At 44.0% G+C, this 22,118-nt stretch overlaps 1 protein-coding gene across 3 annotated transcripts; it reads right to left on the reverse strand.

Moving 5' to 3' along the window:
- Window positions 1–488: 488 nt before the first annotated feature.
- Window positions 489–21,895, reverse strand: PHF11 (PHD finger protein 11). Of its 3 annotated transcripts, XR_009962516.1 has the most exons (12): window positions 21,773–21,895; window positions 21,066–21,178; window positions 19,886–20,021; window positions 15,851–15,958; window positions 14,978–15,111; window positions 10,107–10,153; window positions 7,304–7,362; window positions 5,191–5,257; window positions 4,070–4,192; window positions 2,776–2,847; window positions 2,301–2,521; window positions 1,259–1,389 (listed from the first exon to the last, which is right to left on the reverse strand). XR_009962516.1 is itself a non-coding variant. In XM_062607333.1 (11 exons), exons 3-11 carry the CDS (start codon window positions 19,991–19,993, stop codon window positions 1,250–1,252), a joined length of 858 nt encoding a protein of 285 aa, XP_062463317.1. In that variant the 5' UTR covers window positions 19,994–20,021; window positions 21,061–21,178; window positions 21,773–21,883; the 3' UTR covers window positions 489–1,249. The 3 variants fall into 3 exon arrangements, 2 of the variants coding, with proteins under 2 accessions (XP_062463317.1, XP_062463316.1); XM_062607333.1 differs by lacking the exon at window positions 2,301–2,521 and having other exon boundaries at window positions 489–1,389; window positions 21,061–21,178; window positions 21,773–21,883; XM_062607332.1 differs by lacking the exon at window positions 2,301–2,521 and having other exon boundaries at window positions 489–1,389; window positions 21,773–21,880.
- Between the last annotated feature and the right edge of the window lie 223 nt (window positions 21,896–22,118).

Here is a 22,118-nt window from a genome sequence, read left to right on the forward strand (position 1 = left end):
CTGAGCAACAACTAAAAACATCGGTGTTGTCAGCGCTGTTCCCAGGCTGAAAGTCAAAACCACAGCACTGCACCAGCCACTAAGAAGAAAAACGACTGCTACTGCTGAACTCAGGACACCATGTTAATAAGACTCCTGTAGGTGGGAGTTGCTAGTGAATCCTTGGTGCAAGCAGAAGGTTGTATTTCTAGCCCTGCACAGCCAGCAGGCCTGACTGTGTAAGCAAGTAAAAATACTGGTATTTTGTTGGGGCCATGGCCTCATAGTTCTACTTCAGGAGCTTAAGTTGTGAAAGTTGTTACTTTCCATCACCACCTTCATACAGAGCAGGACTTTTTACCAGTCACACAGAGAGTATAAGTGTTTAACAACCAACAGCTCACTCTGGATCTGCGACTGAGAGGCAAGGTGCTGCTGAACCATGGTGAGAAAACACACCCCTTCCTCTGGTGTGTCCCGTGGGGCAGGGGAGTATGACTAAACACAGCTTTCTTATAAAGATTTTATTTTGTTAACTTACCCTTTTGTAGCTAAACAGTGCTTTTTTGTATTCAAAACATTTTTTTTAAAGACAAAACAGATGGAAGTCGTATCCTTTCTTATTAGTGAAAGGAAGACAGTTTGTTCCTTGACCCATTTTACATGTTGTTTAGAGTATGACGCCCAACTGTTTTGGGTCTGCTTGCAAACACTGTTACAGCAGAACTAGTTATATGTTGAGCAGTCAATCAAGAATCACTGAATTAAAAAAACTCCTGTTTATAATTCAGAAGGCTTCTTTGAGTGCAAGTTCTGCTAATTTTATCTTCTTTGGAAAGCCGAAGCAGCAATATGATCCTTAAACCATCACTGTCCTGCAGACAGTGAAGCAGCTACAGCACAGTCAGAAGAGGGCTCCCACAGCTGAAGTGACTTTAACAAGTGTTGTTCTGTGGCAGCTGGTGGTCCCTTGTCTGAGAGGAAACCAAAGTCTTCACTGGAGGGTTTCACTGAGCTTTAGAAAAAGCTAACATTTGGTGTGTAATGCTCATTGCTGCAGGGGAAAATTTAAAGAAAGGGACAACTTAAAATTACCGCAAATTTATGTGAGGTATAAAAATGAGTAGAACACCCACTTCTTGCCTGTATCCCTATCTTGGGGTAGGGGTGAGGGCCAGAGGGAATTACTCAGACACTGACAAGATGGGCTCTATGGTTTCTACCATTAGAAAATCCTAAATATTAACACCAATACAGACAGACTTGGGGGTTATTCAGACATTGTACTAGATGTACTCGCAGTGTTCTCTTGGGTAAGAAGGTCAACTTCTTTCAAGTCCTGCAGTAGCTCAATCTTAGCATCCAGTTTTTTTCTGCTTTCCAGAAGTTCCTGGATTTTTTCCTCTGTTCCTATTACAAAAAAGAGTGTTAAAAGCTTTCATTTGTATGTAACTATTATTAATTAAAAATACATGCTATATATGCATTAACATTCAAAGGCTTAGTCTAACTGTCTTTCTGCAGCAGAAGCTGTAGTCTAACACCCCGTATGCCTCGTCTCTTCACAAAAAGATGGACTCTGTCCTGTACACAAGGACTAGCTGAAGTATCGGTATGTCAGAAGAAAACACAAAGCAGGACAGTCACCACTTTGTCACCCGTATACTGTAAGCTCACTGGTTCATTTTAAGAGCTCTTCTTGGATCAGTTTTGGAATCAACTTGATGTGTGTTTCCATTTTTGACCTTCAAATTAAAAGTAGGCTGGCAGTATCAGAAAAGAAGATTGTGAAGTACAGGAAGAACTGAGCCACTCATGTAGCAGGGAACTGGAGAGGGGCAACTTTTATGCACAAGAATCACAGGGTTGTGTGTATGTAGGTGCCAATATCAAGAATTTCTCCTGTAAGCTTAGAAAAGGATGAAATAATTGATGCAGCTGTGACAGAACCAAATGTCATCCACAGCTGCATCACACAAGAAGTTCTGAGCAGAGATGTGTTAATGCCCTCAGATGATGCACTGGTGGAACTGTCTCCAGTAACTGCAACACCGATTGCTCCTGTTTCCAGAAGGAGAATTTAAATGTGAGAACAGGAGGCAAGAGAGGAGCCTGGCTTTTTCCAGTCAAGTGAAAGTGAAACTGCAAACATCACCAAACATCACCTTCATGCACTGAACCTCAGCTCATTAAAGCCCATTTCCCTTTTCACAGAGATAAATTAAAGCAGAAGTTAGAAGAAGGCTGCTAACTGTCAGAGGGAAACGGAGTAAGAGACTTGACTTGCCTATCTGAAAAACAGTTTTAACCTTGGTGCTTACAAGAGCTGAGAGCAGAATCCACAACCCAGAGTTCCCTTCCACACTGGTGGTCCCGAGCAACTGCTCCTGCCCTTGTTTTCATTTCACTCCAACCACTCGGTCAAAACTGCCATCAGGTCCACATCAGTTCTGCTCAAAGCGTTTTAACACTCTGAACTGTGTTTAACACAACTGTGGAGGAGGAAGGGCAATAACCTGTAGATGCAGGATGGGTGAGCACCCTGCAGGAGAGGGAGATCTTTGAGAGCTCTGGAACTGTGACTTGCCTCCCCCTTCAGGTCAGCCAGCCACCTCTAGCACTGCTTCTAAAGATTCCGGTACCAGTGGCTTTTTTACAGTTGTTTAGATAAATGTCGGAAAAAAGTTCCTTGGAATTTTCATTTTCAATGGTCATTTTATCAAAACGCCCAGACAACCAGCCTCAGTGCCAAACCCCAGAGCAACTGCTGCTGCTCTGACAGCTGCGCTCACGTACCCGAATGAATATTTGTCAGTATATTTTCAAACAGTCCACAGTCAAAGAGTGACATTACTGTCTCTTCATACTCTACGGAAAGAGAGAATTTGATTTAGTATTATCAAGTAAAGGTTTACAGAACCCTCATGCTAATGCAGAGCCCTATGTTAGATGTAGCACAAACCAGTAATTACTTCATACTGACTGCTCAAGGTTTTAAGATCTCTTCCTTCTCATATAATCCATCTTAAGAAAGAAGGATCAATTTGTCAATTCTTTTTTCTTTTTTTTGTGTAGTTTCCATACAGAGAATAGGAAAGGGGACCTGCCTGTAATTCCCTTTTGGGTGTGCACCACCTGAACAGTCCATTTAAAAATGAGGAACAAGTATACACTTCAGTTATGTTTCATTCAGGACTGCATGAGTAATCGCAGGGCTGCCCCCACCAGCTCCTCCTGACAGACTGTGCAACGTGCAGGACAGCACTAGCATTGCTCAGTGTTAAAACACAGCCCAGGATGATGCCTCCATTTCATAGCTGGGGTTTTCATCAGAACACAACACAAAACACCTACAGAGTTTGCATGACTATTAAGACATTCTTAATGTGAAGACTGTGAGCCCCTAAACGTGTCCTGGACCTCACTGCTGCTTCCAGCAGCTGCTGTCATGTTACACACAAGCTGCTCATGATGAAGATTTAGCCAGGTAGGACTAATGCTCAGACATGCGTGCACTTTGCATTAATCAGCATTCTTTATCCCATGGTATTATTCATAACTTTGTAAAGCTGGGAGGACAACAGGAAAGGAAGGTTTCAAATGTTCTTTTTAGCTGTTGTGGACAGCGCAACACTGGAGTGGAATCCTCCAAGAACAAAGTCTTCATACAAGCTAATACTTAAAAGGATGAAACCGTGAAATACACATTAAGAGTTGACAATAAAGTTCTAACTAATCATTCAAAGACTTAAAATGTACATACTCAGGGATTTTTCTCTCAAAAGGAAGTGCTGATATTTACAGATACCTGGTGCCTCTCGTGAAGCTGTAAGAACGACACAGACTTACAACCCAAAGAAAACCTTCCAGTTTCTCCTCAGGACTTCTAAGTGCCTGGGAGAAGTGGCCTGGCTAAACCTCCCTATGCTTATGCCAATGGGCAAAAAGTGGCTTCAAAAATTCAAGTTGGAAGGCCTTGCTAGAGCATGCTGAATTATGATTTAATGCTGTGGAAGTATCCCTGGGAAGGTGACCCAGGGCCTGGCTGGAGTTCTGCTCTGAGAGCAGATTCTCCCCTGGGTCTCCATACCTGTTTCTGAAGTGTTGTCATCCATCAGTTTTTCCTGTGCCAGGTGAAGTGTGTCCAGCATTTCTTCAAATATGTCATCCAGGAGCCCAGCTTGCTTACATTTCCTAAGAAAGTCTACTCGCACTGTTGAAACACAAAAACACTTGTCAGAAGTGATCTCTATAGTGGCTTTTACTTGCTCACTTCAGAAACTAGAACTTTGGCTAAAGTCCCACTCCCAGAAACAACCATTTTGACAAATCTCTGGCTCCTTCATCTATCCACTCAGCCTTTTCCAGTGGGAACAAAAATGTGGTCAGACAAATGCAAGCATTGCACTGGGGGTAAAATTTCGCAAGCACCAGATTTAGCTTTGTTCATCCAAAGCAAGTATCCCCACAGACCTACAGGCACCATTCGCAAAGCTTCCCACTATCCACAGTATAGGAAACCAAGTGATTTGTCTTGCTTTTTTTTTTTCCTTCCAACGCTCAGGACCACCCTGTGGATTGAAAGACAGATAGAAAACAATGCAAGAAGTGAATCAGTCTTAGACTTGGTAAGAAAATTGAGGCTACTTCTACTCCAGGTGATCCAGGCATGAAACTCATTTATCACAGCCCACTTTAGAGGCCTGCTTTGTCAGATGTGGATTGTTAGGGAAATAACCACCTATTTTGTCTTCATCTCAAAGCAGCAGGTCAGTGACAGGTTTCGGTAAGATCCATCCAATGGGCTGTTCAAACAGAAAGTGCTGTGGGACAGCTCAGGGAAGTCTGCCAGTCTCTATTAGACTGGTACATTTTACTGGAGACTGTTGTGAGAAAAGAAACGTCATTTCACTTACACCAGATGCCCCATAAGTATTCCAGGATTCTTGACATGTTCCCTGTTCTTTATGGGGGTAATAAAGATTCAGAACAAAACCTGAGGCAGCACGTACTGTTCCAATACATGCCCATGCACTAAGCACAGCCATGGGAAGGTGAATAATCTCCACTGAAGCCTCCCAAGCAGCAGCATAATCCCAACATGCAATGGAGATACTTTTGCAGCATAGCTGCTATCACCCAGCTCCAAGCTCTGAACTACAATACAGCCCATCACAGTATCTCCCAGTTGTTCTATAAAGCAAGTCACACCTTTATGCCTGTTGTTTTTTCTTTTTAGTATTCGTAAACTGTTTTCTTCTGCTGTCTCTTGTGTGCTCTGCAAGAAAATCAAAATTACATATTTTTACATCATACTGACATTTACTGCTTTGTTTTTCATTACCCTGCCTCTACAATTGGCAGGGAGATAAAAAGCAGCCCGTATACCTGTGAATACAGTCAGCTTCTCTGCAAAGCTGGTGATACTCCTCTCCAGACATTGTTTTTAAAAAGGAAAGCAAAAATTGCTTCAAAGCAAAATCTCTTTCAGAAAAGCCCAACACCTGGGACACCAGCCCCCAGAATTATTGCATTGGCAAATAGCACAGACATGAGCAAATGCCTACTGCTGCCTCCTGGTGCAAACAATGTTTAGCTCCCTCAACCACTGGAATACCAGCAACCATACCCTGGGCTGCATCAAAAGCAGCATGACCAGCAGGTCAGAAGGTGATTCTTCCCCTCTGCTCTCATGAGACCCCCACCTGCAGTGCTGTGTTCAGCTCTGGGGCCCCCAACATATGAGGGACATGGACCTGTTGCAGCAAGTCCAGAGGAGGCTATGAAGATGATGAGAGGGCTGGAGCACCTCTCCTATCGAGACGGGCTGAGAGAGTTGCGCTTGTTCAGCACTGAGAAGGGAAGGCTCTGGAGAGACGTTACAGCAGCTTCCAGTGCCTAAAGGGCCTACAAGATATCTGGAGAGGGACTTCTTAGAAGGTCATGTAGAGTAGGACAAGGAGGAATGGCTTTAAACTGACAAAGGGGAGATTTAGATTACATATTAAGAAAAAATTCTTCCCTGTGAGGGTGGTGGAGTCCTAGCACAGGTTGCTCAGAGAAGCTGTGGCTGCCCCATCCCTGGCAGTGTTCAAGGCCAGGTTGGACAGGGCTTGGAAGCAACATGGTCTAGTGGAAGGTGTCCCTGCCCATGGCAGGGGCGTTGGAACTAAATGATCTTTTAAGATCCCTTCCAACTCAAACCAGTCTGTGACTCTGTAATTCACAAAAGGGGAATATTTTTCCTTCTTTTGGACAGGATGCAGTCATTCTCGGTTGTTTCATGTCATATTGCAGGACTACAAACAACCCTTAAGCTCTGCACAGAACTCCACCAGTGCAAACATGCACTGCTTACACAATGGTAAACAGTATATCCTGCAGGTATAAATCCTGAAGCCACTAAGCTTCTTATTTGCAGTGTTTGTATTGATTTCTGAGATTGCTAGCACTGGAGAGCAGCAGAAACAGCACATTACTGTGGGCAACTGGTGAGATGGATCTGTTATACCACTGGGAATGTATGTGGATTTACAGCTGAGAAATTCCTGGAGACAAATAACCTACCCTCAAGAGAGTACTATGTAAAAGTTGTCAAGATTGCCCACATCCCCTCACACAATCTCCCTTTAATCTCAAGCCCTGGGAAAGACATTTTTTTACCCCACGGAAAGCTTGATGGCAATTCCTCTAGAAAGGAGAAAGTCCCTAGAGTCAATGGAGTTCCCCATGCATACTGCTGTGGAGACAGGCCAAACAACAGCCTCTAAAACAACTACCCCTGCAACCAGATAGATGCTCTGCTTCACAGCTCCCGAACCCATAGAGGGCTGTCTTCACCAGCAGAGCTGAGAACAGTCTGATGGGCACTGAGAACATTCTAGCTACCCTGAGCACAGGCTTACAAACCACTAAATGTTGGTTCAAAAGGCCAAGTGTCTCATGAAAAGCAGGTGTTCATGCAGACTGTGTCAAGCTCTAAGCACATCTGAGGGGCACAGTACTTCCCAAGAAAAGTAGCCCCCAAAGGGAAGCTCTCTCCAGTCACTTCACGACCACAGCCACTGAGCCAGCCTGGTTCAGAGGCTTCTACTGCATTTACACAAAGTTACCCGAGGGCAGCACTGGCTCTGCCTGAAGCAGCTCCAAATGCAAATGTGTTTGACAGAATGACAACATGAGAACAAGGCAGCTGTAAAGGAAAATTTACTGCTTCTGTGAGGACATCTGTCTCTGAGCACACTGTCAAAACACTTCACTGAAGAAGCCCTTTGCTGTAGCAAAAGCGGGTTCCTGGTTTAGAACTACTTAAATTCAGAATTACCATTTGTTCCGCCATGGTGCAAGATTTCAGTGTATGTCTTCTCCTCTTATTAGCTGTATCTAGAAATCAAGAAACAACAAAGCAACAAACGTGTCAACCTCAGACTGATGACTTCCCATCATTCAAACTCTCTCTTTTCCCAAAAAGCTACAGAAGTCAGGCACTTCAGGTGGCAAGGCAAGAGTATGCTTCAGCTTCCCCAAATACCCAACATTTTCAGTGGAATTCACATCATTTCTATGTAAGAAAAATAACAAGCCTGAACCATTAAGGAGAAATGCCAGTACTGTTGCATTAGGTTATCACTTTGCCTTTTAAACTCAGTATAAAGCAAACCCCAGTTTTTAACATACCAGTTTCGATTGTGGCACAGTGAACACCGCAGCAGCACTACCACTAAGAGGTAAAAACTTCAGGTAAATTTATTAAAGATGACTCGTTTTTTCCCCAGTCAATTGTTGTTTAAGTTAATACACCCTCAAAACTGAGACTACATAAATAATTAAGTCAGGTGTCCCAAAGACATGCAAATGGCCTTAAGTTTCCCACTGATATAATGACTCTCCCAGAAGCCTTGTCAGTTTAGTAGTATTTATGCTACAATGTGTTTTCAGTGACGTGGCATGAGAACTCTGCAAAACCACTTGCTTTCACTCTGCCCTTTCTGTCAGCATGCACCAGCCTCTCTCCAACATCTTAGCTGGCAGTTGCTAGTAACAGCTACAGCATCACAAGCAGAGAGAGGTAACTGCAAGGAAGACATGGCAGGAGCAGAGAAAGCCAAAGAAGGAAGGGTTTAACCACCTACCAAAACTTGAAGGTTTTACATGCCCCTCTCCCATTTAACTATATCCTTTAGGCAGCACTTAGGTTTTTTTCCTGTTCCTGATTTGTAACAGGAAAAGAGGCGTGAGGAGTTAGTACAGGAAGGCTGTTGAAACAGGTTTGGGTTCTAGGTACTAGTGCCGTACATTTGCTTTTTTCATGGTCTGAAAGGAAATCTGCCTCTCGCTTCATCCAAAATAAAGCTGAACTATTTTGGAGCAGTCTAGGAGATGCTAGTGCAGGCACAAAGTGTTCCTTGCTGCACAGCATGACATCGTTGACATGTGGCAGGATTCTCCCGATGTTTGCTTTAGGGATGTCTTATAAAACAAAAGGAGCACAGTCGAAAGAGCAGCCCAACTCCTGATGCCCACAGTATTCTCCACTCTTCCACCTTTGTCAGCCTTTACTCTAGGTACATCCAACACTCCCAGTTAAGCAGAAGTTGGAGCCCATTTCAAAGTCCAAATTGCCCTCCCATTCTTGCTACAGAGATGCAAGGAAACTTCTCAGCCCCTAAGGCACCCTGTCCCCTTTCAACTACACAGCAGCGCCTCAACATTTCAGCACAGAAATGTGCGTCTGAACCAAGAACCAGGGGATGTTCCCTCACCCCATTTTCTCCAAGCTACCAGGGAAAACAAGACTGGAGAGGCAGCCCTTTTGTACAGCTCCTCCTCCCACACAACCCTCCCCCAGAGAAATGTCTGAGCTGCTTCACCCAAGTTGGATCCTGAAAGTCAAAACACTATCATGGAGCCACAGCGCTCACACATGAGCCAGGACAGCTACTACCAGCAGAATCCATTTACCCCTCATAAAACAAAAGGTCTCCAAATTAAGTGCCTCTGGAAGATCTCCTCTAGAGGATCCCTCTTCCAAATGAACAGCCCATGCACTATACAGACAGCACTTGCAGACACAAAGACCTTCAACTTCATGAGATTTATGCCTTCCTTCTGAAGGAGGTGGTCTAACAGGGCTGGACCTAATGCCCGGATCTCATCTTACACTGGACAGGCAGCAATCCTGGCTCTGTCCAGTAGTCAGGCAGGAGACCAGCCTGGACAGATCCAGCAGAGTGACAATCCTAAACCCAAAGGAATCAAATTCATTTTAAAAAGGGAGGGAATGTCAGGCCTCAGAACTACAGATAAATAAAAAGCAAAACTACTGAGTGAAATAAAGCTGCATTTGGTTAGTGAGCCACAGCAGTGTCAGGTGTTAAATGGACTGTATGGCTGGCAAAGCAGCCCCAGACCTGTGACTACAAGTTTAAATGACGATCACCTAACCCACCCCGAATGGCATGAGGGTGAAGCCAGGCCTTATCATGATTAGCCAAAGTCTGCTCCATTTCAGTGTGAGCACCCCACTCTTAGCATTGGTGCTCCCAGTTTGACTGAGCTTATCTTCAAAGTGAAGGCCAGGCTAGGACCCCACTCCATTTTGAGCAGGACTGTGTGCTTTCGGTTAACAAAGTCACCACTTCAGCTGGTTAATTCACTGCGATTCCCGACTACCTGTGAATCAGCAAGTACCAGGACTGCCCAATTCAGCGGCATTTCTGTAGCAAAGGAAGCAATCCTTAAACAGGGGTTGTATAACCCTTTTGTTACACTTAGAAAGCTGTTTGGGATCCTTCAGAATGAAAGGCCCTATTTAAAAAACCTACTGCAGTGAATAGAGAAGATGCAAATGTGAATATGTGAATGTAAATACACATTAAAAATCCCAAGGTGACCTCTCCTGTAGCAGCCCCTCTTTGCTAATCAAGTGCAAGCTTGTGCATCATTCATCAGCGTAACTCTCATGTCACACATGGATTTTACAAGCTGCTTGAGCCTACCTGCCTGAACAAGTCAGAATAATTCAATATAAAGGTGGAACAACATTTATTTTGTTCAAATAAGTAACTGACTTTAGGATGCAAACTTTTAAAACAAATTAAATCAATGAAGCCATTAAAGAAACTCACCATAGTGATTGGTCCTATTGCCTGGGTCATGTTTTGGGCAGAACACTCTAAAATTTAAGTTTAATTTTAAGAAAAAGAGAAAAAGTATTAATAAATATGTAAACAGAGTCATGCTGACTGATTTTAACAGATATTTTCCCCTCTTTTCATTGGAAGATGCTTAAAAAAGAATGATCAGGATTTTTGTTCCACATTGCCCACCTAGGAAAAGACCTGCCTTGAAATCCCACACATGCACAAGCTTGTATTTGTACTTTTAGAACCTCAGTGGACTCCGAGCACTGAAGCTTTGAATCATCAGTTCCATTATCCCACTCTGTGTGGACCTCCTTCGTGTTCCAATCCCGAGTCTGCCACAGTGATCGCCACACCAGGTGAAATGTGTCTGAGGTGCTCTTGTTCAAATGCCTTATTAAAATGAGATGGATGTTGTCAAGATGAAATACCATAGTACTGATACTGCTCAATTTTAGCTACTGCGGTTCTGCCCCTTTGCCCTGTCTGGCTCAGGCCAGGTCCAGAACCTCTTTAGATACATCTGCTTCCCAGTCAGCTTGAACTGGTAAGCCCTGCATGACATGCTGGCACTGCCACACTTGGAGATCTCAATGCCGTTCCCTTTCCCCTGCCTACGATGTGCTCCCCAGTCCTGTGGCAGTAGGGCACCCTGTTTGAGATCCAGTAGCTTAAAACTGATCAATCTATTTGTTCCTTAAAGACTTTGGTAATATATGAGATGGGAATGTTTTTTCTGGTTCTAGGAGAGCAAGGTGAACTCCTTTGAAGAGGAAAAATGCAACAAATACAGCTAGAAATATTCTTTATCTTCTGAATACAATAATAAACCAGCTTCTATAATATGCCTTTCTTACAGAAGGATCCCAAATCATTTTTTAAGCAAAACTGCTTTGTCAATAGTGTGATTTAGCTGATCTCTTCAATACAGATGTATTTGCCCAGACTAATGCTCAAGTGCTTGGAAGCAGTTTTTAAAGGAAACTGCTTTTACTAGGATATTTCTAATTATTGTAATTCCTTTAACAAAACAGAAGCAGCGACTTAAGAAACGCAGCCTGATTCCTTGAGGGGCCAGTTGTTTGGCATTAAATTCATTCTGGTGCACAAAAAAACCCAGATCTATGCATGCCTAACAATTCAGTCAGACAGCTGAGTATAGAAGACACCTTATTTACATCGCTGAATTTCCAATATTGCCTTTTGGAGGTTGTTTTTTTCCTCCCACCCTTTAACTCTATTCTTCTCAGTTAAAAACAGTCTTCCTAAGTACAAGAACATCTTTGGAAGGGTAGTATGTTTTAGTACTCCGGCCACTTTACTTGGAAGCACATCCCTACTACCATTTCTGCAGGATGGCAGTAAAAACAACAGTTATTTCCCACCTCTCGTTTTAGTAGCCACTTCTACAGCACTGAATGCCTCCTGGTTTTGATAATCACTGCTGCTCATCACAACAACAGCAACTCAGAATTTAAAACCACCATCTCTCTCGACGGAACTCTCTCTTTGGATACGTTTTTCATCAGCTCAGAAACCCACTAGACCAAACCATGTATTCAACCACTCCTTTACCAGTTAGTATCTAGACTGTTATCAGTCCCATTCATTTTCAACATCATAAGAAGTTCAGTCTTCTTTGGCCTGAGGCATCCTTTCCAAAGCTGCATGATGACAGCATTTATTTTGCGATCACAGAAGTTTCCCTCTCCCCAGCTATACTCTTTCATGAGCTTTGCAGGCTCCCAAAGACTTTAAGCATAAACTAACCATATAATCTTCTCTAAGGCTGGGCTTACAGCTTACCAGAAAGACCTATTTATTTTGGACTGAGAGCCCTAGTGAAGCAGCCAGGAGCACAAAAAGACCCATCTTCCACTGCTGCTGACTGCACTAGTCCACATCCTCCTGAAACAAGTACTGGTTAGATGGTCTACCAGATTAGTCTAGGACAAACATGGTGTCCTGGGTTCAGCAGTAGCAGTCATTTTTCCCCTTCTTGGTAGCTGGTGCAGTGCTGTGTTTTGACTTTCAGCTTGGGAACAGAGCTGATAGTGATGTTTTGGTTTGGCCAAGGACTTTGTGAGCCTCATGCTCTGCCAGGGAGGAGGGGAAGCCAGGAGGAAGCAGAGACAGGACACCTGACCCAAACTGACCAAAGAGGTATTCCATACCACAGCACGTCATGCCCAGGATGCAACTGGGAGTTAGCCGGAAGGGCTGGGAGACTGCAGGGTTGGAGGAGGTATCGGTCAGAGCTTGGTCGGGCTGGGGGGTGAGTTATCGGTCGGCTGGTGGTGAGATGATGTATTCTCTTCCCTTGTTATTTCCTTTATCATTATTATCATTGGTGGTAGCAGTAGTGATCTGTGTTATACCTTAGTTACTAAACTGTTCTTATCTCAACCCGTGGGAGTTGCATTCTTTTCGATTCTCCTCTCCGTCCCTCCGAGAGCAGGGGGAGGGCAAGAAAGGGGGGGAAGTGAGCGAACGAATTACCTGACTGGGTTTAAACCACGACAGTTCTTTTTTGGCGCCCAACGTGGGGCACGAAGGGTTGAGATAAGAACAGATCTGACTGGATTGATAGTCACTCGTCACAATGCTGATTTATTGGCTCTCAAGGTTGTTCCTCTTGATCTCACAGTTTCAGTATATGATATCTTACGTCCATCCGGTACTTGCTGTATTAGTGTTTTTCAAGTGTGGGGCTTGGGCTAAGGTTTTTATCCCATTGTACTTTATGGTAATGAGTTGTAATACAATAGAATCATTGATCATGAAACTGATCTGGCTTATGTTCCCAGTGTGGTCACCACCTTTATACTTTGGGAGGTATATGATGGAGGTGCTTAGCAATTACACATCTTTTTTCTCCTTCTCAGGTGCTCAACCTGGGAAGGAGACATCCTTTTACCCTCCTAGTCGTCCCCCCAGACCATTTACATTTGAGAGTTTTGAATTTTTTGAATGGCCTTTTAATGCTGTTGAGACTTGTTTGCTGATGGTGATGGGAATCACCATGCTAACACGCATACAGAGTGTGTTTTACCCACTACTGATTTCAAGAGTTAAGCAGATTCAGGTTTGGGTCTTGTCTGGGGTCAGACGACGATGTAGGAGGACTGAGAGATTTTCCCTGAGGCTGGACAGCCATGAGTGGCAGGGTGTGTGGGATAGTATGGGCAAGTATCTAGGTCAGTGGGCCCCTCCAGTACTTTGGAATTTCACTACCGAACAACTGCTTAAGGGGACAGTGAATTATTTTAAGCCTGGTGGGCCCAATGCACTTCAGGCCATCAGAGCAGAGATGCAACACAGAGATGGACTCATGATCGAGGGGTGGATTTAGCAATGGACACTATTGCCCAGGTTATTCACAAGTGTGAACACTGCACACAGTCTCTCCTGCTCTGGAAGACTGTTACAAGAGATGGAGCCTGACATCATGGACCAGATGGACTCAGCAGCTTTATAGGGGTATAGCTTTATAGTCCATGCACTTAGATAAGAGTGGAGTGATGGGTGTATTGAAAATGTGGGATCTGAGCATGACGTGAATGGTATGGAATAAGGGGTGGATAATGTCCTGGGTTCAGCAGTAGCAGTCATTTTTCCCCTTCTTGGTAGCTGGTGCAGTGCTGTGTTTTGACTTTCAGCTTGGGAACAGAGCTGATAGTGATGTTTTGGTTTGGCCAAGGACTTTGTGAGCCTCATGCTCTGCCAGGGAGGAGGGGAAGCCAGGAGGAAGCAGAGACAGGACACCTGACCCAAACTGACCAAAGAGGTATTCCATACCACAGCACGTCATGCCCAGGATGTAACTGGGAGTTAGCCGGAAGGGCTGGGAGACTGCAGGGTTGGAGGAGGTATCGGTCAGAGCTTGGTCGGGCTGGGGGGGTTAGTTATCGGTCGGCTGGTGGTGAGATGATGTATTCTCTTCCCTTGTTATTTCCTTTATCATTATTATCATTGGTGGTAGCAGTAGTGATCTGTGTTATACCTTAGTTACTAAACTGTTCTTATCTCAACCCGTGGGAGTTGCATTCTTTTCGATTCTCCTCTCCGTCCCTCCGAGAGCAGGGGGAGGGCAAGAAAGGGGGGGAAGTGAGCGAACGAATTACCTGACTGGGTTTAAACCACGACACATGGCCTGTGATCTCTCTTGCCTTGCACAGAGTCGGACATTAGGGTTTTGGTTTTTTTACCTCAGACTTTACTATAACTTCAGCTCTTTAAAAAGTCAAACTCGCAGTTCCTCAACCCCTTCACCTACAGCCTCCAAACAACTTGTTCCATCTAACAGCAACACAGGCAGTGCAAGGGAAGCAGAGACCAGGGCTCGCGTAGTCAGGACAAAAATATTTACTCGAGGTCTGATTAGTTGTGCTAATACTAACAATGTATTTGAAACAGAAGGTGGTGTTTGATGGGCATACAAAATTCTCTATCAGAATTTTCCTAATGTGAACAGACAAAGAAGTGCTCTGTGCTCAGAGCACATTTAATTAAGCTTCTGAGCCAACAGAAATTGAGAATTTGAGTGACATTAGTAAAAATCTTGGTCCTTGAAGACGGGCTAGCTAGCCAGTAAGGACTGACCTTCCTCAGTTTCGGCCTACTGATCATTCAGGTGTGTTGCAGGCTCAAACACTGAACAGATTCCCTCCCACTACTGTGATGTTTTCCTTTGAAAGGAAAACATTTCCCCTATTGCTTGTGAACAGAGGATCAAGCATCACTTCAAGAGAAGATAACATATTTCCTTTTAAAACAACACAATTTGTAAGTCTCTCCTCCTGACACCACCAGCAAACCCTTGACAATCATTTGTTAGAAAACACTTGGTTAAATACCGGTAGACTCCATTTACTTCATCTGTTTCTATGGCTGCATCGTCACAGAGTGCACAGAAGTAGTGGTAGCTTCTGCGACAGGCTCTTTCCTCACAGCCCACAGTGGCTCCTTTCTTGCGGCAGAAGTTGCACACCTAGAACAGGATGAGGTTCCACAGGTAAGCATTGCACACAGCTCCTGATAATCTTGCCACACAAGGCAAATGCTATCCTGCGGGAAAAAAATCAAATCTTTCATTGCAGTCGCCTCTGTGTAACTCGTGCAAGTTCACTCCTGCAACCTCCTATCCTGGTCATTATTTCAACCACCTTTTTGCTATCTTATCTCTATTTCATACTGATGAATTTCTAAACCGCTGCAAACGTGACTGTACTGGGCAATTTTTCCCCTCCCCTAAATCTTGCCCAAGGTTTTTTGTGCTTTCAGTGTGCTAGTGTATTTATGTTTTCCAGGCTAACTTTGCAATGGAAAGACTTCTACCCAGGATGTAAGGGAGGAGGACAGCTGAAGACAAAGCCAGTAAGAAAACCTCATACAAATAACCTTCCTTCTGCTAAAACCAGAAGGTGTTTCCCCTTATACTCATGGATTGCATAATTTAGTTCAGGCACTGCCTTAGTCCTTTACAAAATCTCTTAGGAAACTTAGACTAAGGACTTGAAGGCCAGGTATCCAACACAAATTTAATATAAAATTAACTAAATTTTGCCAAATACAATGTCAAATCAATGTTTCTAACTCTTAAATCTGCGATTTCCCCAATTTTAGTAGACCAAGTAAGTACTTTTCTGCATTTTTTTTTTCAAACATAAACTGACTAGACAACCTTCAGTACTTGGAGACAGGACTAAGTGTAGAGAGAAACTCCTTACCAGCCGCTTTCCTCTCTTGAGTTCTTTCAACACTGATGCCACATCAAACCTTAGATCCAGGTTATCTGGGTTATATTCTTCAGATTCCACAAATCCTGAAGAAAATAACTAAAAACAAAAGAGATTATATTAAAATTTAATAGAGGGATTCAGTCACCAGTGAAGAAAAGGGAGGAAGGGCACATCTTTTCTTCTTGAACTTGCCGTAACTGAGGCTGATTTTTCTGTTTTAAAAAGGCTTCACCTACACTGAACAAGGTGCTTAAACCTTTTACTAGTTAAAAGTAGCTCTTCTGTACATATAGGAGATTTCAAAGGAACTGAAAGCAAGCTAAGAAAAGATAACAAGATGAGGAAGTGAACTTAGCAAAAAGCGTGAATGAAGGAAGTCTGCAAGTCCAGGCTGGCCAGAGTAAGGAGAAGCTAGTCACCTGAAGGACCTCCACACCTTGAACATCTTGTTGTCTACCCAGCTGCTCCACCTTACAGCTGGGTGCAGTATTGCTCTGCAATAAGATTTTCATGCAGTCCAATGCTGACAACAGTTGACTGTAGGAGAAACCTAGGAACATTGTATAAAGCCTGGGAGAAACCCACAGAAAATGTATACATGTATATCTGGGCCACTTTCATTCCCACAGAAGTGCTGAGCCATGACAGTAAGAGAGGAAAGGGAAGTTCTTAGCAACGTTTTTCCTAATCATAGAATAGGCTAGGTTGGAAAAAGACCTTTAAGGTCATCAAGTCCAACCGTTAGGCCATTATAGAAATATATATATATATATATATATATACACCTATCCCGGCTTCAGCTGTAGCAGTCATTTTTCTCCTTCTTCGTAGCTGGCACAGTGCTGTGGTTTTGACTTTAGCCTGAGAACAATGCTGATAACACTGATGTTTATAGTTGTTGCTAAGTAATGTTTACTCTGACCAAGGATTTTTCAGTCTCATGCTCTGCCAGGGAGGAGGGGCACAGGAAGCTGGGAGGAAGCAGAGACAGGACACCTGAACCAAACTAGCCAAAGAGGTATTTCATGTCACAGCACATTGTGCCCAGTATGGCAACTGGGGGAAGTTACCTGGAAGGGCTAGATCGCTGCTTGGGTTGGGCTGGGTATCGGTCAGCAGGTGGTGAGCAGTTGTATTCTCTTCCCTTGTTATATCCCTCATCATTATTATTGGTGGTAGCAGTAGTGGTTTGTGTTATACCTTAGTTACTGGACTGTTCTTATCTCAACTGTGGGAGTTACATTCTTTCAATTCTCCTCCCCATCCCTCCAGGAGCAGGGGGGGGAAGAAAAGGGGCAGTGAGCGAGCAGCCGCATGGCTCCGAGTTACCAGCTGGGCTTAAACCATGACAATACCCTACGTATTATAGCACTGTAGAGCTAATTCCAAACAAAATTGAACTGCCCTTACATCAACAGGCAGGCATAGTCTGTCTGCTCAGAAGGTGATAGCTAACTGCAAAATCCCAAACAGCACAGAGAAGCCCAAAGCAGAGAAATTGGTACAATTGGGGTGGGGGGAGGGAGGGGAAGAGAAGAAGACAGAAAGAAAATGTTTCAATACTGGAGCAACATTATAGCCCTAACTAAACCCGTTGCAAAGAAAACATCCAAGTAACACTGTAAAACAGTGTATCAAATGTTCTCAAACATTCTGCTAAAAAAAAAAATACCCAAAGCAAGACAACGGTAGTAGAAAAAATGAGGAAAGCCAGAAAGCTGTTCCAGCAGCAATCACATCTCCTGCACAGAGTGACTCCCACAGCAGGAAAAATACGGCATCTATAACGGATTCTGCACAACAAGAACCAGCCCCACTGAGACCCTGGAATAAAGGGGAGACATACTTGCTGCAAGAAGAATGAACACATTCCAGATCACAGCATGCTTAGAGCTTGACAGCTATTTTTATACAATCAGTTTCTGGTACTTTTATCCCTTATTTTAAATAAGGCACAGACTGGGAAGTTTTTTACCTAGGTATATCAAGTGATATGAGTATTTTCCTGCAAAGGTATAAGTGTGGGAAAATCACTTGTGGAGCATGCGGTGGAGCTAGCGTGTCATGGTTTAAGCCCAGCCGGTAACTCAGAACCATGCAGCTGCTTGCTCACTCCCCACACTTCTTCCTCCTCCTGCTCCTGGAGACATGGGGAGGAGAACTGAAAGAATGTAACTCCCACGGGTGAGATAAGAGCAGTCCAGTAACGAAGGTATAACACAAATCACTGCTGCTACCACCAATAATAATAATGATAAGGGAAATAACAAGGGAAGAGAACACAACCACTCACCGCTCACTGACCAATACCTAGCACAACCCAAGCAGCAATCTAGGCCTCCTGGGTAACTGCCTCCAGTTGCTATACTGGGCATGACGTGCTGTGGAAGGGAATACCCCTTTGGCTAGTCTGGGTGTCCTGTCTCTGCTTCCTCCCAGCTTCCCCTCCTTCCTGGCAGAGCATGAGACTCAGAAAGTCCTTGGTCAGACTAAACATTACTGAGCAACAACTAAAAACATCGGTGTTATCAGTGCTGTTCCCAGGCTGAAAGTCAAAAACACAGCACTGCACCAGCTACTAAGGAGAAAAATGACTACTACTGCTGAACCCAGGACACAGAGAAAACTGGGGTCTAACAGAAGTTGCAGTAATACAGAAAACTTTTTAGTGTAAAATACAGTTGCCACTTTCAGGACTGTTGTAATGCATGGAATCTGCTCCACCATGGCTCCCTGGGTAATACAACCTGCTATCTTATAGGAGCAAGGGAGGGTGGAGAGGAGTGGAGACACTGTGGCCAGGCTTTGTTGTGCTCCCAGCAGGACTAGGAACATGATGGTACCATACAGATGATAAACTGCATAGCAGCTGTCAAACGGGAAATACTAGAGATGTCCATAGCTGAGCCAGCAACTGTGGCAAAAAAAAAAAAAAAAAAAAAAAAAATCACTTGCCTTAGGTAAATCTTGCTCATTATACCTCATTGTAATACCAAAGCACACTTCCATCCCAAAGTTCCCCACCTCCAAGGTACAACCACCCCTCACTCAGCATGAGCTTTGTATTTTTTATTGGCTGTATCTTTAAGTGAAAAGCATTTTACACGAATCGGTAACAACAGTATGTATGACTGGAATCACATCTAAACATAAAGAAATCATGTAGAAGCAAGCTGAAGATGGAGGAAAAGTCAGGGAAGACTCCAACATAACTGCTGGGATGAGACTATGGGCTGAACCTGTCTCCTCACCCATAAGGACACCCACTGGGTAAGATTTACACTCCATGCGGACTTAACACTTTTATTGGAGATTAGAGCTTGTCTGTGTAATGCTTTAAATCTGTTTTTGCAGTCAGGTATTATAACCTGCAATCCATGAACCTGAATTTGTCAGGATTTGATACCAAGAGTGTTATTTTGCAGTGTTAATACTTCATGGGAGCCAGCAGTCGCTGGCAGTGGGTAACACATTCATATGGGCAGACCCGCTGAGGGGTTGCCCTGATGCTGTTGGCACATTTTCCTCAACAGGCCAGTGGAATCACCCTCTGATCCACAGCAGGACAGGATCAGAGGTGAAGGGTCACTATAATGGGATGCTGACAGACTGGTCGGGCATGAGGGTCTTGGCTTTCCTGGAGCACTGACTGACAGAGCAAACACTAGGGATCGAGAAAATCTCCCCTTTCTCATGACTTTTAAGTAAGCACACAACTTTCTGTGGGCTGAGAAGTATCTCAAGAAGGCCTATTCCTACCGCTAGACTAGATGTGTGTCTAGAAACACTGACCAGGAACAGACACACATGAAAATGCCGCAAATCACTATGCAGCAGTGTCCTCCCTCTCTCCAACATTCCAGCCAAACCTGTTGCTTTCAATCTAATACAAGCTTGCTGATTTGGATAACCAACTTTTTCACTCAGACACCACTGCAGAGTTAAAAATGGACAAGCAGTGGAAACTACCACTTTAGTTCTTTTCCATTCCTCTTAGGTACCAACCAGCTCAAAGCCACTCACCAGACAATCCTGATGAGCTGCAATATTTCGCTCTTTGGCAATATACATCACAGAACCAGCCTCCCCATCTGAGCAAAACGCACATGTTCTTCTCACCATCTTCTCCATTATGCACAAAACACCTGGAGCAGGAAAACTGGGACAAAACACAAAGCAAACTGAGGCCAAGCAGGACAGAGGACAGCAGAGCTTGCTAGCACTTGTTCTCCAACTGCTCCTTCACCTGCATCCCCTGAACCTTGGTGCTTTGCTCATCCAGCAACAACTATGAGTAGAAAAGGCAAAGCCTGCTCTTAGGATAGCAGTGGGATGGAAACCAGCGCCCAGGAGCTTCAACAGTTACAGGCAGGAGGAAAACCAGCTTACTTCCTCTTGGAAAGCCACACACAAGTCATAAGGGGTAACACAAGAATTTTCAAGGTTGCTCAGCAAATACCTGATCCAACAACAGGTCCAAGGGCGGGCCAGCAAGTCACACCCTACGTGTTAAACCCTTTTTATTTGGAGGAGGACAATCATTCATAGCAGTGTCTTCCTTAAGCTAGTTCTGCTACATGAGACTGCAAGTTAACAGAGGAGAGAAAAACAGCTGTCCCCAAATTTCTCCAGTGCCCTCCATGAACTCACAAGGAGGAAACACTAATTCCTTCCTGTCCTCCACAGAAACAAGTAAACACCAATTCCTTACTGAAAAAAAAAGATGTAGCAAAGAAGCATGGAGAGGTTTGCAAGTAAAAGAGGGCCAAAGACAGAGTCAGAAACAGAAGATTTTAATATTCTCTCTCAATGAGGACTCACATGAGCCACATCATTTTCTCTGTGTGCTGGGATATCCCCCATGGACATCTGTTCTCTTTTTCTGGCCATATCACAGAATAGTTCAGGCTGAAAAGGACCTTAAGATCATCTAGTTCAAACCCCCCTGCCATGGGCAGGGACACCTCACTCTAGACCATGTCACCCAAGGCTCTGTCCAACCTGGACTTTAACGCTACCAACCCAAATCTTAATAATTCTTCTTCACACAGCCTCTCTTTTCCACCAGCAGCTGAAAAATGGTAAGGCCAGCTACTTATTTCACAAAACAGTCTAACTGCTTCTAAATAAGCCTTTACTCCTTCCCCCCTCCCCTCCCCCAGAAGCTGAGTGTCACTCAGTAGTAGCAAAAATTTTACTTTACCTGTGGTTTCTATGCAAGTCCACTGCAGAAATCTTCAACAACTTCCCACTATTACTAGGTGTGATACTCCAACCTGCCCTTTGCTGGAGACGTCACCTCTGACAGCACAAACTCTTGTAGGATAACGTAAGAAAAGTTTGCTTTTACTTTCAAAAAGTAAGAAGACTTGAAGTTAAATTATTCTAGTGAGAGAGGAAGCAAGGCCCAAGTACAAAACAGGCAGGAAATGACAAAGTCCAACACATGTCGTAACCTTTCTGTGGCTTTTAACAGCCAACCACTATTTTCATTAGTTCCCATCTCCCTTCCATAAAACAGAGAAGGTAGTCTCAAGTAAGAATATTAGAGTAGAAGAGGATTTATTTGGGGGGTTTTGGGTTTGTTTTGTTTTTTTTCCTTTAACTCTGTCATTGAGAATTTGCTTAATCTTAAAGTTACAGCAAGTGACTTAGCCTCCACACACATCTGTTTTTTTTTCCCTTGTCCTCCTGTCCTTTGTAAGCAAGACAGGATAGTAGCCAATTTCCAATACCCATTATGTCATCTCAGAACATAAGCACAAAATAAATACCACAGAAATAAACAGAAATGTATAGAAATGTTAGAAACAGAACAGAAAACAAAGACAGAAATAAATTAGAAAGCGGAACAAGCTAGAGTTTGAATGCTCTAGAACTCAGAAGTTGTTCTCTGCAGCAAGCTAATACCTGAAATTCATGCAGATACATAGGTCCTGCTCAGGCCCAGTCAGAGGATCCAGCTCCAGAGGCTCTGGGAATTTCGTGAAGAAGAGGCTGAAGGTTGAGTCTACTGTCCCTGGTGCTCCCACAGGCTCAGAAGAAATCCTGGTGCTGCAGAACAGAGCATGCTCAGTCAAGGTCAGCCTTGGGGTGGTTCCATCACCTCTGCAGGAATCTCGAGGCAGTGGAAAGACCATTCTTCACTAAGGAAGCAGCCAGCCTTCATGTGCTGCCCTGCTGAGCTCAGTGTCATGTCCCCCACAGGACCACTGCTTTAGCCCTGTCCCTTCCCCAGCTTTCTGCTACAGAGGGA

The sequence above is a fragment of the Pezoporus occidentalis genome, unplaced genomic scaffold (genome assembly GCF_034315485.1).
Source record: "Pezoporus occidentalis ecotype Australia unplaced genomic scaffold, CSIRO_AGI_Poc_V1 ctg122, whole genome shotgun sequence".
In the NCBI taxonomy this organism is placed as follows: Eukaryota; Metazoa; Chordata; class Aves; order Psittaciformes; family Psittacidae; genus Pezoporus; species Pezoporus occidentalis.